Source organism: Alosa pseudoharengus, unplaced genomic scaffold (assembly GCF_046254945.1).
Source record: "Alosa pseudoharengus isolate Yale_2024_CS ecotype anadromous, Long Island Sound unplaced genomic scaffold, YU_APseudo_1.1 YU_APseudo_1.1_scf_4, whole genome shotgun sequence".
Classification (NCBI taxonomy): Eukaryota; Metazoa; Chordata; class Actinopteri; order Clupeiformes; family Clupeidae; genus Alosa; species Alosa pseudoharengus.
In genome coordinates, this window is record NW_027468774.1 from 41,442,853 (window position 1) to 41,460,600 (window position 17,748).

General features: G+C 39.5%; 1 protein-coding gene across 2 annotated transcripts in view; it reads right to left on the bottom strand.

Annotated features, from left to right (window-relative positions):
- Positions 1-5,495: 5,495 nt before the first annotated feature.
- nprl3 (NPR3-like, GATOR1 complex subunit) overlaps positions 5,496-17,748 on the bottom strand; it is a 31,266-nt gene continuing 19,013 nt past the window's right edge. For both annotated transcript variants that reach the window (XM_076266336.1, XM_076266335.1), the window contains 10 exons: positions 15,263-15,337; positions 10,509-10,662; positions 10,217-10,298; positions 9,806-9,943; positions 9,438-9,594; positions 8,217-8,323; positions 7,788-7,917; positions 7,029-7,221; positions 6,371-6,563; positions 5,496-6,048 (listed from right to left, as the gene is read on the bottom strand). In XM_076266336.1, the coding sequence (XP_076122451.1) occupies positions 5,883-6,048; positions 6,371-6,563; positions 7,029-7,221; positions 7,788-7,917; positions 8,217-8,323; positions 9,438-9,594; positions 9,806-9,943; positions 10,217-10,298; positions 10,509-10,662; positions 15,263-15,337 (1,395 nt within the window). In that variant the 3' untranslated portion in view covers positions 5,496-5,882. The remainder of the gene's footprint in view (positions 6,049-6,370; positions 6,564-7,028; positions 7,222-7,787; positions 7,918-8,216; positions 8,324-9,437; positions 9,595-9,805; positions 9,944-10,216; positions 10,299-10,508; positions 10,663-15,262; positions 15,338-17,748) is intronic.

Consider the following 17,748-nt stretch of genomic DNA (forward strand, 5'->3'; position numbering starts at 1 on the left):
GTATTTGGGATGCACAACAGTAAGGCACCGGTCACCGGTTTTATTTGCCCAAACAGATACCAGTCAATCAATATGTTACTCCAAACCATCAGCATGTGCTTCCAAGCGCCATTTTGTACATGTATGATGATTTTTTTTTAGTTTTTTTTTAGTTTTTTTTTTTTAAATCCATATTCACAGAATCAGGCAAGTTTGCATGATCCCAATTGTGCCAGATAGGCCAAGACAGCGCGTCTTGGATCACCTGTTCAATATGCTTTGTGTACGCAGAGAGAACTCTAGTGTTTCAATTGCTACTCTTACTGGTAGCAGTCTATATCTACACATACTGTAAATGCATGGCTTGGCGCTCGTCCAAAAGGCAGTACAAGTCCAAGTGAATTACTGTATTGGTGTATAATGGAAAGACCCCATGCTGACCAGGTGGCTGTTTTACCTGAGAGAATGGGAAAGGGGCATTTGGGTGGAGCAGCTGCTGCTTATGTGCAGTGCTGTGCTAAAGAGGGGCGAAGCATTAACCTGTAATCTTCTGACCATTGTTGAAACTGCAGGTCAACACAGTGGTTTGGATTTGAACAGAAAATCCAGTATTTCTTTTTTTGTCATAGCAGGTTGCATGTCATTCCTTTAATTATCCAAAATTCTTTGAACCATGAATCATGAAAGTCTTGTTATTATTTTTTTCTCCCAGCACTGAGAATCTTGCCTTTTTTTATTGGCAGCATGGAGATGTTTAATGATTCTATATGCTTTAAACTGATGCAGACAGATGCAGATTTCGTGCTGCGTATAAAAACATTAAGGATACAGTTAAAGGTGCTCTAAGCGATGTTACACGGTTTCTAAGCTAAAACATTTTCTGTCACATACAGCAAACATCACCTCACCATCCACTAGCTGCCTGTACCCTGAATACACTGTAAAAAACACGTCTGTGGACAGCCCAGGCTCCAAAAACGGCAACAAAAACAACTTGGTCCAGCCTGGACCATAAAAACATAACAAACTGTTATCACCGACGAGATGCGCATATAGGAGAGTTTCAATTGCATGGGAGGGAGTAGCGAGCTAGCTCTCTGTTTTGTTTGAACATCAACAGATGTGACTTTACCATCGCTTAGAGCACCTTTAAACTACATTAGGTTAAATGAAGGGTTATCCAAACAGGTTTTCCTCCTCTCTTTGTTGTTAACTTTATTGAACTCTGTGGAAGTCTAACGCACTAGTTTCAGTTTCAGTTCATTTCTTGGTTTACATAAACACTGATTCAGACCTTTGGGAGAAAAGGAAGTTAAGATGGCATCAGTGTTATTATTGGGAGATAATCCTTTGCCCTCCAACCTGTAAGTCAGCAACCCAGCACGTATAGGAGTAGGTGTACTTGCAGGAGGAGGAGACAGGATGGTGAACCATTCCATAAGGCTTGTTCCTATACCTGTGGTTCCTGGCCTGTGATCAAGTGTGCGTTTGCCCTGTAATCTGTATACTGTACCATGACAATTAACCCCTTGTCCACCACCATCCTCCCCAAAACCCCTACCAAGAAAACAAAAACAACAAAAAAATAAATCCAAAAATGCTTACAGCTTTGCATCCTACATCACTCCCTCCCACCTCCTTGTTTCTGGTGGTATGCCTTATACAGATCTACTGTAACTTGTCGGTACGTGATTTGTAAGAAAATAAACACTAATCATACGAAACAAAAAAAAGTATATTTACACTAGGCCTACATGTAAGGCAATATGGTAGTAATAGCTATTGATCTCTTTTGAAGTTGTAAAAAGCTTGTAATATAGTGACTAAATGGAATTTTTGGTGGTGGGAGGGGATCAGAATCAACGGGAAAGATGCTGGCTTTGTAGCAAGCTGGCTGCTAATCGTTAGCTAGTTGCACTCTCTTTTATTCCTTTTCTGTCTTAAATCTTGCTTGCTTTTCGCTGTCCTTCTCCTCCATGCTGTCCCTCTCCAGTCCTGAAGGGGGCAGAGGGGGGCTGTAACTGTAGATATCTGCGGGAGCATTAACTTACTCACATTGAGAGAGCCTCCATTCCTTCTCACCCTTTTCCCCCATTTCACTCTATTCCAGGCTTTTAAAAAAAACTAATGAAAGCTCTAGTCTTCTGTCGTTTGTTGCACTTCTCTCTGCCAGTCGTGTTGTACAAGGCAAAAAATAAAAACCTTAGAGAAAAGCGGACGTGTCTCTGGTTTGCTCATTTCATTATTGTCTTCTGTTGAGGTGTTGCTCACGACTTTAGAATAATCTGTAGTTTTTCAAAACCTCATATTTGGACCAGAATTGTCTGTGACCATATTACCATTATAACAGAGCATATTCACAATTAGTCTCCTTAATGGTTTGCAGTCTTTCTTTTGGTCTTGTAAAGTTACCAGTATGTAATACTCCAGCATGTGACTGCCAGATAAATGATGTCACGAGTAATGCAGGTTAAAAGGCAGCAAAGCAAGTGAGAAAGGCATAGGGCTGTTTTATGGTCTACGCAAGGTACTGTAGGCTACGTGGGCCTACATAGGGGCTAAATAGTCTCTCCTAGGTGCAGGCGTTCACACTAAGCAATTCCAGATAAGCCGTTTACAGTCTTCATCAGCAGTTTTTTCCCAATATTTATGAAGCTTTTTTTTTTACAGAATCTCTTGGAGCATAACTAGAGGGATGGTGTGTGTCAAGTATTACCTGCTGAGAAGTACAGGCATTTGGGCAGATCTCAATTCAGCCAGAGGAGCCAATCTGATACTCTTCCATTATCTTCCAATACAGTCAGTGGACCAGGGGCCTCATTTATAAAGCGTTCTTAGGCACAGATTTGATCTTAGACCGTGCGTACGCTCAAATCCATGCCAACGCTCAGATTTATAAAGACCGTCTTTGACGTGGAAAAGTGCTTATCTCCACGTCAGGTTCAAACTTGACGTACAACCATTTCTTTGTGGTAATACCGGGGTACTGCAAGTAATCTGAGGTCCAAGTGCGATGCATTTTCAAAATTCCAAGACCAACGATCTCATGTCTTTCTTTGCCATATGCATGATCAATATCAGAAGATTTTTAAAGACGTTTTTGGACGCAGCTTAATGTTTCATGGTTTGGCATAAAACTGCTAATGAGAACTATAGCCCCCTTAAGAAAGTGAAAAGACGTATACTTATTTCACAATATCTAAAAAAAAACCACCAAGACCTACGATAGAATAGCCTAATTGAAACATTCTTACAGGTGATCTAGTATATTTAGTGTTCTCACCAATCTAATATTGACCATCAAATGTCCAATTACCCTCGTTTAGGAGAGGAAGGCATTCAAAAAGGCATTCGAACAGTTTGATAATTTTGGAGGTTATTGTGCAGTATTGGGAATATAGGATAGTATTTGATCATACAGTTTTTAATGTTAAAAGTGAATAAACGTTTTTGAGAGGTGGATAAACTCTAATAAGAGGTGGGTAGGCCTAAACTCTATTTCTGAAATTTCAGAGGTGGATAAACTGCGTTTACTCGCGTTTAGCCTCCACTACATCCTAATTTGCGCTCATAGGCCTATTCCCAGCTTCGTAACAGAAAGGTAATATTTGACTGTAAGCTATACAATGTAGGCTATAGATATTTTATATAATATATAGCCTACACAACCAAGGGACGGAAGTTATCCTCTGAAAGCAGGGCATCTTCATATTTAGTGTTGCGTAAAGAGGTGCAGAGCGCGCACCTGTTTGCTTTTTTGACTGGCAGTGCCCAAGATCAGATGACAATACGTGAGTTGAATAATGTAGGATGCAATATAAAGGTAAGCCTAAAGCAAACAATAAAGGACAATGTTTAAGCCATTGGACATTATTGAAAGAAAACGATAGCAAAGATATGCAGAATGAATGAAAAATGACCGGCGGAGTAGGCTACTTTTCAGCAAAAACATAGCATACCCTAAAAGAAACGTGAAGCCTACATGACATATCACGCTTATAATTTAGTCCTCTGTTTTGTAGGCTAAATCAGCATATTACCCTGGGTCATATTGGAAACGTACAGTAGCCTACTGTACCATAACGTACAGGATTATATAGGCCTAGAGGTCTTTCCTTCATTAGCTAGGCCTACCCATTTTTTTTCTACAAAGTAGGCCTAGCTTACTTACAAACATACGAAATGTTGATTATTCACATTACTGCAAGCAAAAGGAATGAAAGCGAACAGAGGACAATGGACATGGATGCATACGATCTCTTTCCAGAAAGCTTTGCTGGAAAAAACATAATTAGGTAAGCTATTCGAACTGACGCATATAGGCTAGTTAACATCAGATGGCATGCTAGGCCTATACAATGTTTTCAATATATAATTTTACATAAGCTACAGCTTTTAGGCCATTGATTTCATTAAAACATATGCTAATGATATTGATGAGGGGGTGTTTACAAGGCGGAGACCTAAAACCATCCGGCTGCGCACAAGTTGACGTTCATTTGTGATTTATAATGGGCACATCTGGAAGGGTGGAGTACGCACGTTTTTTTGTGCGTACGTTCGTTTTCTCTGAATCACACGTACGATCATTTCAGAAATGATCTAAGATCAGATGAAGGATGGTTTCTACGCAACCCTTTTATAAATGAGGCCCCAGGAGATTACGACATGTTACTGTCAAGGGCAGTGTGTGGTCACGTGGGATGCAGCATAGGCCTACACTTACTGGAGCGCACACTACAGCTTTCTAGCTACTCTCGCTCACTTCGGTTCGCTGATGAGCGTCTGCTGTTTCGGCCCTTCATTAACACGAGGTCACAGTCAAGCCTCTCTTTGGCCAGCAGCCAGACCAACGGATACCCTCTGAATTACTGAAGCTAAGCAGGTGTGCACTTGGTTAGTATTTGGATGGGAGACCTTGAAAATGAAGTTGCTGCAATGTTGGTGGGTGGCCAGTAGGTGGCACTCTCCCTCTGGTCAAAATTTCAATCCCTATGTGCAGTGACGGGGACACTGCAGTAGAAGATGCCATCCTTCTGATGAGGTGTTAAACCGTCCTAACTCACTGTAGTCATTAAGGGTCCCATTGTTACTTATCACAATAAAAGAGTAGGGGGTTCCCTGGTGTCCTGGCTAAATTCCCAACCTGCCCCTTTAATCCCCCAGTGTAACTGGCTCATTCATTCATTCCCTCACTCTCCACCCCAAGCTGACGAACCTTCTGGCACATTAATGGCTCCCATGCATTACCCAGTGCTACACGTTGGTGTTAGTCAGTGATGTTCCTCTTTACTGTAAAGCACTTGGGGTGCCTTGATAAAGTGCTATGTATATCTGTTGTTCATGTTTAATGAAATTGTTTGTTATTATTTACTTTGGACAAAAGCATCTGCCATGAACCACGACCGTAACCATACATGCCAACCAGTACTGGTGGTTATATGGCCTATGATGAATTCTGAGACATCAATGTACCATAACTGAAAATGCCAACACATAACAAAAACAAGAAATCTCCACTGTAAGGCCATTAAGGCCATTCAATAATTTATTAATAAAGACGAGACACAAGTTTGAGATGAATGTTTAGCAATGGGGGAATACAGAGTTCACAACACTATTTACAGTAGATCCCCCCCCCCCCCTGACTAAGACACCATTTTCTGGGCTTCATATATCATAAAGACCTTCAGTTGCAAATTATCATACAATATAATAATATATTTTACCTGATTCAGAAGGCAAGGTGGAGAAGGCGGAGTAAGTCAACAGTGTTAGCAGCATTTAGAGAATTCAAAAAGTCTATTGTGGAATGGAATGAGTGTGCTTGCATCTGTGTGTGTGTGTGTCTGATTTGAGGACTGATCTGAAAAATGCCAGGGTGTGTGTGTGTCTGTGTCCTTTCATTCTGGGGGAGACTGAAAGATTGAGATGACAGGATCCTCGTGGTTGGTGACCACCAGCACGCTGCGGAACTTGTCGAAGAGAGTCTTTAGCTGTGAGCGGCGCATGTTCTCGTTGTACATGATCTCCTCCAGGTGGTGGTGCCCTCGGAAGTAGTGAAGCAGCCTGTCAGAAGACAGTTGTCCCAGTCTATCAAAATCATATCATATTATATACACTTTCTCATGTATATATCTATATTATAACTTTCTCATGTATATATCTATATTATATACACTTTCTCATGTATAACCTCTGAGCACCAATTTTGACACCAAGGTGAACATCTTGGTCTACCCATTAGTTAAGTTACAAGGACCACAATGATGTTCAAAGATGGAGATGATCATTTCCTAGAACTTTCTCTTCTAGTTGACACGTTCAGGGAATGCACCCCTGGATGGACGGAGTAAGGGCGAGAGGTTGGGAGGAGGGGTCATGGCGTTACCTGGCGAACATGCGCAGGTCCTCAGGGCTCTGGGCGGCAGGCACGCTGAGGATGCCCTGGCGCTCCTGCTCAGTCAGGCTGGCCAACAGCGTCTCGGTCATGCGCTTGTTGAGGGGCGAGTCGCTGCCAGGCAACAGCTCGGAGCTGGAGTTGTCCATGCTGGGGCTGGTCAGGGTCATGTCGTCACTGCTGGCTGCAGGAGCACAGGAGAGTTGTGGAGAGTATTGCGTGTGATGGACAAAGTTTCACATACACTCAGTCTTTCAGTTTATTTTCTAACTTCTGAGACCTGCAGCAGAGCACACGCCCAGTGCGATTCCAGAACAAAAGATCTTATATAAGATCTTTTACAAACATGTGGTTCAAAGTAGACATTTTGTTGAGCATTACGCTTAAGTCCAGTTTATTTTCATATCAAACGTAAACATTTCAACTAGAAACCCTCTAGGAACAGATTAAAGGGTCTATACATAGTCTGGTAGTTAGTTTACATTCACATGTATTCATTTAGCAGACGCTTTTATCCAAAGCGACTTACATTCAAGCTACAGTAGAGATATGTATATATATATATATATGTGTGTGTGTGTGTGTGTGTGTGTGTATGATATGTAGGAAGAATAGTTAGCTAGTTAGTTAGCTATTGATGGGGTCCTACTGGGGGAGCCGAAGCTGAGGGCGTTGGGCGTGCTGAGGCTGCGTCCTCCGAGCCGTGCAGCCAGGAGGGGCTCTTCCTCCTTCAGGCCGTGCTCCTCGTCCTCAGTGGGGGGCACCAGCAGGCAGGCGTAGGTGTGCAGCTGGATGAGCAGCCGACGCTGCAGCATCCACACCACCATCTGGATCAGCTGAGCCTGGAGGCGTGGGGGTCGGGGTGGGGTGGGGTGGTAGAGCAGACAGACGGGACAAGATGGAGGCGTGGGGGTCAGGGTGGGGGTCGGGGTGGGGTGGGGAGGTAGCGCAGACAGACGGGACAAGATGGAGGCGTGTCCTGGTTAGACTTGGCTCGCCTGGGGAGAGTAAATCTGGTGATGAGTTGAATCGAGTGCCTCTCGAGCTGATTGATAGCAGGCTTGCTTTCCCCTCCACTTGATGACAAAACAACACTTGCTTCGCTTTTTAAGAATGTTTTGAAAATACTGGACCAACCAAACAAATAACCACCTTTTTTTTCAAGATCATTTTAAGGTCAAGCTAACTTTATTAGGTCTCCCAAGGGAGAAATTTGTTTCAGAGAATGGTAAATGCGATTTCATGATAAAGGGTATGTTTATACCCAATTATTCATTTAAATACATTACAGCGGACACATTAAGTATGGATGTATGTTTATACACAAGGCTTAAGATTTATTTAGACACATTACAGTAGCTGTGTTGGCAACAGTGATACTGTCCGTCAGGGATATTCCTGGACTGACCTCATGCATAGGGGCATCCAGAGGGTTCCTGAACTCAGACAGGGAGATGGGCAGAGAGAACTTAGCCAGCATGGAGGGCAGGTCGTGGCCAGGGAACTGCTGTGCAAACTGCTCTGCCAGAGGGGAGTAGCTGTGAGCAGAGGAGAGGGGGGGGGGGGGGGTCACATTTGCCCATTATATGCTTTCAATGACTGCTGCATGCCTAGGTTAGGCCTGAACATACAGAAAGTAAATACAGTATATGAAAGAAACATCAAAGCTGAACAACAATGTATATCTAAACGATATTACACAACCAGTCTATAAAAGGCATACATTTGCATTCACATTTACATTCACATTCACAGTTTTCCGCTTTATCGATGTATGCCATTGTTTCATTAATGCCAGTAACTAAAAGCGTTAGGTCAGACAGAAGAGCGTACTCACAGGCGAATGTTGGCATGTGGGGACAACATGTAGACATTGTTTTCACAGAGAGGATACACAATGATCGCCTTGCCCCAGTATACCAGATGTGCAGCTATCTGGAAGATCTAAAACAAAATAACACTCTATTAGATAATATATTTAAGTGTCTGTAATAAACTGCTGTTTCTACTGGATGCCCTGGAGTTTCCACTTCATCTCCCTCAGGTCCAGTTTATCTGACTGTACTCTTTCTGAGAAAATCTCTGAAGATGTGCTTACATGTTCTGCTGTATTTCAGTTTGTTTATTTGCCCACTAGGTGGCAGTATCTGAGCAATCAATGAGAACTTCAGCTTTATGAGAGTAGATCACATTTACACTACACAACTGGCACAGATGAACATAATGACACAATACAAGTAGGTAAACATATGCATGAAATAGCAGAGGTTCTTTTTCGATTATTTAGGGGCTTTATTTTTGCCTTCATTTGGACAAGACCAGTGAAGAGTTACAGAAAATGAGTTGGAGAGAGACTTGGAGAGGGATCGAGAAATGATCGCAGGTTGAATTCAAATCCAGGACCCCATGGGTACTTGGACACGGCCATTAGTGCGATGCTACTGTTTGTGCCACAGTCCCCCTAAATCGCAGGTCAAATTGTATAACCACACAAATCAGTGTGTTCTAGTCATTCACAGCTTAGACCGTAGTCTGTTCAAAACTGCAATTCTTTCTGCCACCTCTAGATGTCAGTGCAGCCCACAAACACTCTGAAAAGTCCCCATATTGCCTATACGTAAACTGACTGACCAATCCATTAGTTGCTAGCTAGCTTTCCATGTTAAAGTCAACTGCTGGTTAACCAGCTAATGTAAACGTGCCTGTTTACCATTAGCCATTTTTCCTAATGGATACAAAACAGTGCTAATCATTAACAATAAAATAAATTACTCATTCTTTCACCCAAATATCATATACCAATGACAATTCCTATATAGTAAGTTGCCTACTCATTATAAAGATCTTACCTAACACATGTGCCCTTACTCTGTCAGTAGCAGAGTGTTTTGAAATAATCACTGTGCTTACTTTCAACAGGTCAAATGAATGAATATACATTCATTTGACCTGTTGAAAGGAAGCACAGTGATTATTTCAAAACAATGTAAATGTAAACATAGGCAAATGCTTGGCCGTTCTAGGTGTGTGCTGGCAGAGTAGTGAGAGCTCTGTATACCTGCAGGAGGGCCAGGTCCGCGTCCTGAGCGAGCTGCTGGAGGTTTTTGACCGCGGAGCAGGTTTTGACGAGACGCACCAGCGCTGGGGAGCAGTCCAGAGGCAGCTGGGCCAAGAGGGTCTTCTCATTGTCCAGCAGCAGCAGTGCATGGTACGGCCTGCAGCACAAAAAACACCACACACACACACACACACACTTTTTTGCAATTACGGGGCTGAAGGACCTGCTGACAGCCACTAGGTGGTGCTGTGGAGTGTCGGAGATCTGAGAAGGAGTACAGATCCCTAGGGGGTATAAATCCAACACCTCTCAAAGTACACACACACACACACACACACACACGATTCAGCTGCACTGATCCAACTGACCTGATGGCCTTGAGGCTGCTCTCCAGGGCCTCAGGCGGGATATGGTTGCCCCCGACCCGGTGGATTTTATGAGGCAGACAGAAGCTCACCTCCAACCAGTTATTGATATGCAGTCGGACCACACCTGTCGTGCAGAGGCTGAAAACCAAACCAGCACAAAATGTAGCTCTTTGTGTCATTTAGCAGACGCTTTTGTCCCAAACGAGTTCTTTAAGCTAGCTTAAGTAAATCAGAATTTAACTGCATAGCACAGTCCATACAAACTGTTCTTAACAGATATATAAAACAAATATTAAAGATGTTTGATAAAAATAAAAAAAATAAAAAATCATTTAGAAAAGTAACTTAAAATATGCAATGCAATCAATCATATCAATAATTAAGTATGTAACAACTGTAACCCAGTCACACCTGTCATAGGCCTCCTTTAGGTCTCTGGCTAGTTTGCACTTTGGAAGGATTTGCCTGAAGGGAGACTGTGGGGTCCCATCCGCTACACACACAAGGCACAATTGAATAGAAATAGACAAAATAAACTAGTTATTACAGATATTATAGACATTCATAGGGCAAACTATACACTATATGACTATTTTTCCCCACTACTTAATGTGTGTGTGTGTTTGTAGTGGTGGTGTGTGTGTGTGTGTGTGTGTTTGTGTGTGTGTGTGTGTTTCTAGTGGTGTGGCCCAATTGCACTCACTCTCAGTCATGGTGGTGACCTCGTCTTGCACGGCCAGCATGAGCTTGGCCTCGCGGGTCAGGTACTGGCAGCGGCGCTCCTCATGCTGAAGAGCAATGGCGATGCGGCGCGACAGGTTGTGCATGCAGCTGATGACCGACGGGTCGGCGTTGGCCTGTAGGGGGCAGCAAAAACTATCACTGTCCATTCTCTAATTATATTGTTAACAAACTGAAATGAGTGACATTGGGGTGACAGTGCGGTTTGTGAAGGATGCCCTCACTTATAGAATGCTTTTTGTTCAACAAGCAATTAATAAATATTATATTATATTACATTATATTATATTATTATTAGGCGGGTCAATATATGAAAAAAACACCTAACCTCAAAATAATTGATACAAAAGGTTTTTAACTGATTATGATACCTTTAGATGTACTTAATAACATATTAAAAATCTAGTAAAATCTGACCCCAGTAAAGGGGTCATTTTCAAGATGGCGTCCAAGATGGCCACCAGAAGCTAATTTGGGATATCTGAAGCATTAATCAGCCTAGGAAAGTGTTTTTCGTGTTTAATCAGATTTAGAGGTCACTGATTCTTATATGTCACACTAAAGTATCAGTTCATTATTTTCAAAGACTTATAATTTTCCAGACGGCGTCCAAGATGGCCACCAGAAGCTAATTTTGGCTATATCTGACGCATTATTCAGCCTAGGAAAGTGTTTGTCGTGTTTAATCAGATTTAAAGGTCGCTGATTCATGTATGTCAGACTAAAGTATCAGTTCATCATTTTGAAAGACTCGTCATTTTCAAGATGGCATCCAAGATGGCCACCAGAGGCTAATTTTGGCTATATCTGAAGCATTATTCAGCCTAGGAAAGTGTTTTTCATGTTTTATCAGATTAAGAGGTCACTGATGACTCTTCATCTCCAACTTTTTTAGTGTTCTTATAGTAGGACCTGAGGATGCATGATGTTTTCTCTCTCAGTGTCACCATGCCTTCAAAACCTTTCCCTTCTGTGAAACATATGTCATTCCCGTACCGCTCCCTCAGTTTAGCTTTCAGATACTGATTACCGAATGGAATGGAATCAACCTCAATCAAATACTCTTTCATGTTAGATCCAAGTACAGAGACAGTCAACTGTTCTTAATTGTGTGCATTTCTGCAAGACACTCCGCTGTTCGTGTAGAAGATATGGATTACCTTGCACTGCTGCCTGTGGAACGTGTCAAAATGAACAATGTGACAATCCACACAAGTTCCTTTCAGAGGAGTCAGAGGATGGTGAATAATGATATAATAATTATTTCTGATCTTCTTATGCATATAGTTTAAGATTCAGTTTAATTAGCTCCCCCCTAATGATAGATGCCAACAATTATTGATCTACACAAATATACAATGCATGCCTATACAGTACATGGGTCATGGTTCATTAAACAAGTCATAAAACAGCCACTTACTCGCAAACTCTACTCTACATATTGTAAAAGCATATACCCTGTACATGAAATATAACATTAATCAACAAAATAACATTTCCATCTTCCTCCACACCAAACATAATACATATTCTATTCTGTATAGGCAAATATAGTGTAAAGCCGATACATTTTGGCATATACAGTCCAGTGAAAACAAATGAAACACCCTAAAATATATATTTTCTGAAAGCATTTAACCTGCAGATGAGATATAACACCAGTTAAGACATGTCCCATCTTCCTCCATGCCATGAACAATACGTTGCCCTCTATTCTGTATTGGTGAATCTAGTGTAAAGCAGATACATTTTGGCATGTACAGTCCAGGGAAAACAAATCAAACACCCTAAACTACATATTTTCTGAAAGCATATAACCTGCAGATGAGATATAACACCAGTTAAGACATGTCCCATCTTCCTCCATGCCATGAACAATGCATTGCCCTCTATTCTGTATAGGCGAATCTAGTGTAAAGGGGATACATTTTAGCCTATATTGTCCAGGCAAAACAGATTAAACACCCCAAACCATATATTTTCTAAAAGCATATAACCTCTAGATGAGATATAACACCAGTTAAGACATGTCTTATCTTCCTCCATGCCATGGAGATGGTTAATAATCCTGTATTGCATTTGCTCTGTATTAAAACGCATTGATTTTAATTTATGGCTGAAAAAGGTAGAGCATTGAAACATTTTCCATTTTTACATTTAAAATCCTATTCTTGTTTAATTTGACCATCATTTGATATCAATTTCACCCCTGTAGGCTGAATAGTAATTGAGATATAGCCATTCTAACCTGTTGAAAGCCATTTTGGCGGCCATTTTGAAAATGACCCCTTTCCCAAGGTCAGATTTTACTAGATTTTTAGTATGTTATTTAGCATGTCCAACAGTACCAGAATCCATAAAAAAAACCTTTTGTATCAATTTTTTGGACGTTGAATCCTATATTGACCCGCCTATATATATTATATTATATTATACTATACTGTAGGTCACAAGGTGTATTTGTTTGTTTGTTTTTCCAAAACAAAAGGGCTTATTGCAACTCGATATACATGTTATTTCCTAGGAATGCATCTAACAAGGGAAATAAGTTTGATTTACACACTGTTACTTAAACTTAAAAAAGTTTACTAAGTAGACTTTACAAGACTACTAATAAGAAACAGGTCAAATAAAGTTGCCAATTTTCATTTTAAACCTTTTTTAGAGTAACATGCATGACACCTACTTCATAAGTTAAAAGGCGAATTTTATTGTATGGAGTTATTTTGTATTAGACGAACTGTATTGGGCTTTGGTATCAAGGCCTTTTTATTTTATTTATTGTATGGGGTTATACAATGTAAAATACATATATGAGACAACACTGCTTTCTGTTAAAACATGGGAGTAATACAACTACCTTTAGGGCATTAAGAAACACTTAAAATAATTTTGAATGAAATGTTTATTTTCTAATGAACAAAGCTAAAGCTATTCTAAAGGCATGACTCCTTCCCACCAGCTCTGATCTGCCAAGGAGTATTTGTTTGATTTTCAAACAGCTAATTGCAAATAGGCTCCTGGGAATCTGAATTAAGTTCAAAAGATATAGATGCTTTTGGTTTCAAACTCAGTATCATCATTTGAGTGCAGTATATTTAAGCATCTTTACAAGACTATAAATAAGAAACTATACAATAAAGTTGGCCATTTTGAATTAAAACCTTATGAAAGTGACACGTATGACACCTACTTCATATGTTAATGGGGAATTGTATTGTATAGGAGTATTTTTATTGTATTCATTGTAGTGGGTTTTTGTATGCAGGTATTTTATTTTATTTAATGTATAGGGTTATACAATGCAGAATACATATATGAAACAACACTGCTTTCTGTTAAATCATACAACTACGAAACACTTCAAATCATTTTGAAGTCAGTAACATAATTTTGAATGAAAAGTTTATTCTGTCATTAAAACTGTCAAAAGGCATTACTTTTTCCAGGCAGCTCTTTTCTGCTGAGTCAAGCTGGTGCCTTTTGCCAGTGGATAAGGCAAAACAGCAGGTGTGGAAGGAATGGCAGACATTCTCCAGAACATGACACGGCATTCTGACTTGCCAGGCATGACTCAGCGCCTCAGGGGAGGTGGCCCACAGGGGGCAGCATGATTAAGCAGAGCCCAAAGCCCCCGCCCCTGCCACCCCCCATGACTGAGCGACTGGCACAGCCCTGATAGCCTTGCCACCTACACCATTTCTACGAAAATGCCCTTATGCTACCCCAAAAACTGGAACCCGCCCAAGCTGTGTCACTATTGTGTGTTGTGTCAGCAAAATGCTAATTTAGTACCTATTTATAATGCATGAACACATACATTTCCTACTCAAAGTATTCAAACAATGACATTAACATCTTACATGTTACTAAGATGACAGAAATACATTTCCCCCTTTTAATTATTAATCTACAAAAATAGTCAAACAAACCAGGCAGGGTTGAATGGTAACTATTGCAATGTAGATTAATATCAGATTTCAAGGTGAATTCTTTGTAAGCTATGGCTTCTACATTTGTTTTTATGAGTTTGAAACAACTGTTTCTGAGTAATATATTTTAACAGCAAGGGGATCTTTGTTATGGGAAACACTATAAATGTTTCTAAATACACAATTATTTACATGATTCAATTCAGGTAATTCAGCATTCTGGAGGTGTTTAGGTTTTAAAAAAACAAACATATATAAGCAGCAAGGAGGCACATTTTCTGTGATGAGCCCACTTTTGAGACATGAGAAAAACAGACTATTAATTGCCCTGACACAACACAAACAACACTACAGGTGCATCTAAAACATGTAAATATTGTGGGAAAAGTCCCTTGCCCTGTCCAGACTAAGAGATTAAAGGTTCAGGAAACCATTGCTGGTGTTTTGACTTAATTAACTGATTAGAGCTCTACTCAGATCGACATTTCTGTATCATAAATTATTTATTAATTATTTAGAATAATTACTATTTATTTGAGTAATTATTCTAACTCTTTATCCACATACTGGATTTTTCATTTCCATGAGTTGTAAACCGTAATCACCAAGATTAAAACAAACAAACAAAAAAATTGTTCACTTTATGTGTAATGAATCTAGATTATATGAAAGTTTCACTTTTTGAAATAAATTATGGGAAAAAAATAAATTTTGATGATATTCTATTTTTAGATGTGCCTGTACATTAAGCATTTAAGTTATGAGGTTCAATGATGGTTCATACCCTTAATGCAAACACCACACTGAACAGTATCATGGTGGGCATCTCCCTCTTTGGTGATGGGTCAGTCTTAGACACCTGCAAAACCAGACATAACAATGGCCAAGAGTAAATAGCGAGAGAACATGTTTGGATGTAGCAAAATGTGGGGACTCAATTCAATTCAATCTCAATTTATTGTTATTTAATGTTCAGTTTGATTATGGTCTCAAAACACTTAGGACAGTTACACACAACAAGCAGACAGGCAGCACATAAAAAGTACATAATGTATTATTAAGTACATAATGTAAAAACAATAAATACATTATTGTAAAATAGGCAATGGACAAAAATGGAAAGAGGCATTATGAGTTTAAAACCAGGCCATAGTGTTTGGAAAAAATAAATGTTGAATTACTATTCTAATATTTATATTCAATATTTTAAAATGTTTAACTTGCTCTGTAAAGTTGAGCTGGCTCTGAGCTAAAGAATTGCATTAGTGGTATTGATGTGATGTGGTATTGTTTATCAACTGTATATGACAAAAAACTCAAAACCTGAATGTTTCATTTAATATAAATTCATACCTAGTTTTAAAACATAGGTTTGTGCTGAGGAATGTCTACTTATTCATGATGATGTAAACATAATACATTAATATGTTATTACTTTCAGCTAAAAAAAAAAACTTGTGATGAGAAGAATTAAGTGATGATATAGCTATTTTGCCATTATACAACATTAACATTTACTCTTCTTTTTTAATATTTCACATCATTTAAGAGGACCAGTGATAGGATTATCAGAACTCTGCATAATGCCTATCAAGCTGCTTTGATCAACTGGTGGTGAATCAGCAAATAGTATCTTTAATAAACATGCCTACTTTTTAATGCTCATTCAGTTAAAGAAGTCAAAAGGGTACAGACCCTCAGTGAGAGCTATACGCATATATGTTGACTATCTTTGCATTTTATTTTTGTTTGCAGATACTATTTTCATATTTAAATGCAGTATAATTTGCATGGTTTACTAAGTGGTCTGACATGTCTTGAACAACATCTTGAATCTACACTTAATAAGAATTGCAATCAAAGCTTAACATTTTTGTCATATGTATCATTGATAACTGGAGGTTTTTTGTTTTGTTCAATTGTTTTGTATATAATAGGAAGATGAAAAACGAATCATTTCATTTACAAAGAGCATGTTCCCAGTGTTCCTTCTCCTCTCCACTAGATGGTGGTATACACTTTCAAAGCAGTCTCCTCTCCTATCTGGCCAGGCCTATGGCATAGGCTCTGTGGGTTTACGTTCCCTCCTTGCTTAAATGGGCTACAAACTATCCACTGCCACAGGGAGAAGATAACATGAAGCCGGGCTTCTACAAACTTTCACAAGGATGAAGGAGCTGTGTATTAAGTCATACAACGCTAATTAAGACTGTTATGTGTGGGGGGGGGGTTTTCTAATATAAAACAGTGTTTCCTCTAGATTGTTTTAGCAGCGGGGGCAGGCCTGTCAGCAAACAGCCTCCAAGCAACCTTCAAACAAACCCCCAGCCCCCAAAACATACTACCTACTAGTGGTCAAACTGAATGTCAAAGGTATCAAATTGAAATAAATTGACTGTTCACTGTAACACAAACTAATCTCTATTAACCTTTACACAATGCTTGTTTCACCAATGACTTACACCTAAGGCATAAACATTTTTATAATGCTCAGTCATAGGCTAAAGCTGTTTTGAGCTATAAAAATAATAACACAGGGATTAGGTAGTTTCTCCCCCAGTTTTCTTTTTTGTTATTATTTTTATTCTGCTTGTTTATCATACAATTTTAACAATGTTAAACAAGAGAGACATAAACACTAAAGAAAGTCTGTAATGGTAGCACTTTATAATAACTACACACAATTAATCATTTATTAAGCCTTTGATACTTATTAGTTAATGGTTTGTTCATTGATGGAATTCACTATCTTAAAATCTCCTGGCTTCTTCTTCTTCTTATAACCTTTTCTTTTTACCTTTTCAAGAGTGAATGCGACTCTAACCGCTTAACGTACAGACATGTTGAAATAACCGTTCTGAAGGTCTGGAGTGGGGCAAGAGAGTTATTATTTCTTTTTTTTTTTGAGAAATAGGGCATTAAAAATGTTAAAAGCTCATTTTTCCCCCCATAGACTTGAATGGCTGTGATGTCATAATGGCCTAAAGCCAGCTGTGCTCGTTAAAGGATCAGTATGTAGGAAATAATGGAAAATAAACTAACCATTCCAAAAATGATCACCATATGTTGTCAGAGAGTAAGGAAACACGATGAATTGAAGTAATGGCTTATTTGACAACATTACTATAACCCGTAAACCCGAAAAAAAAGAGTTACGGGGCGGAATCTCTTGGAATTTTCGTTTATGTTTTAAACGATTAATTCTAGAATAGCGTATTAGTAATGGGCTGGCGTGTCCTCCTATTTGTGTTGCCAAATTAGCAAAGGCCA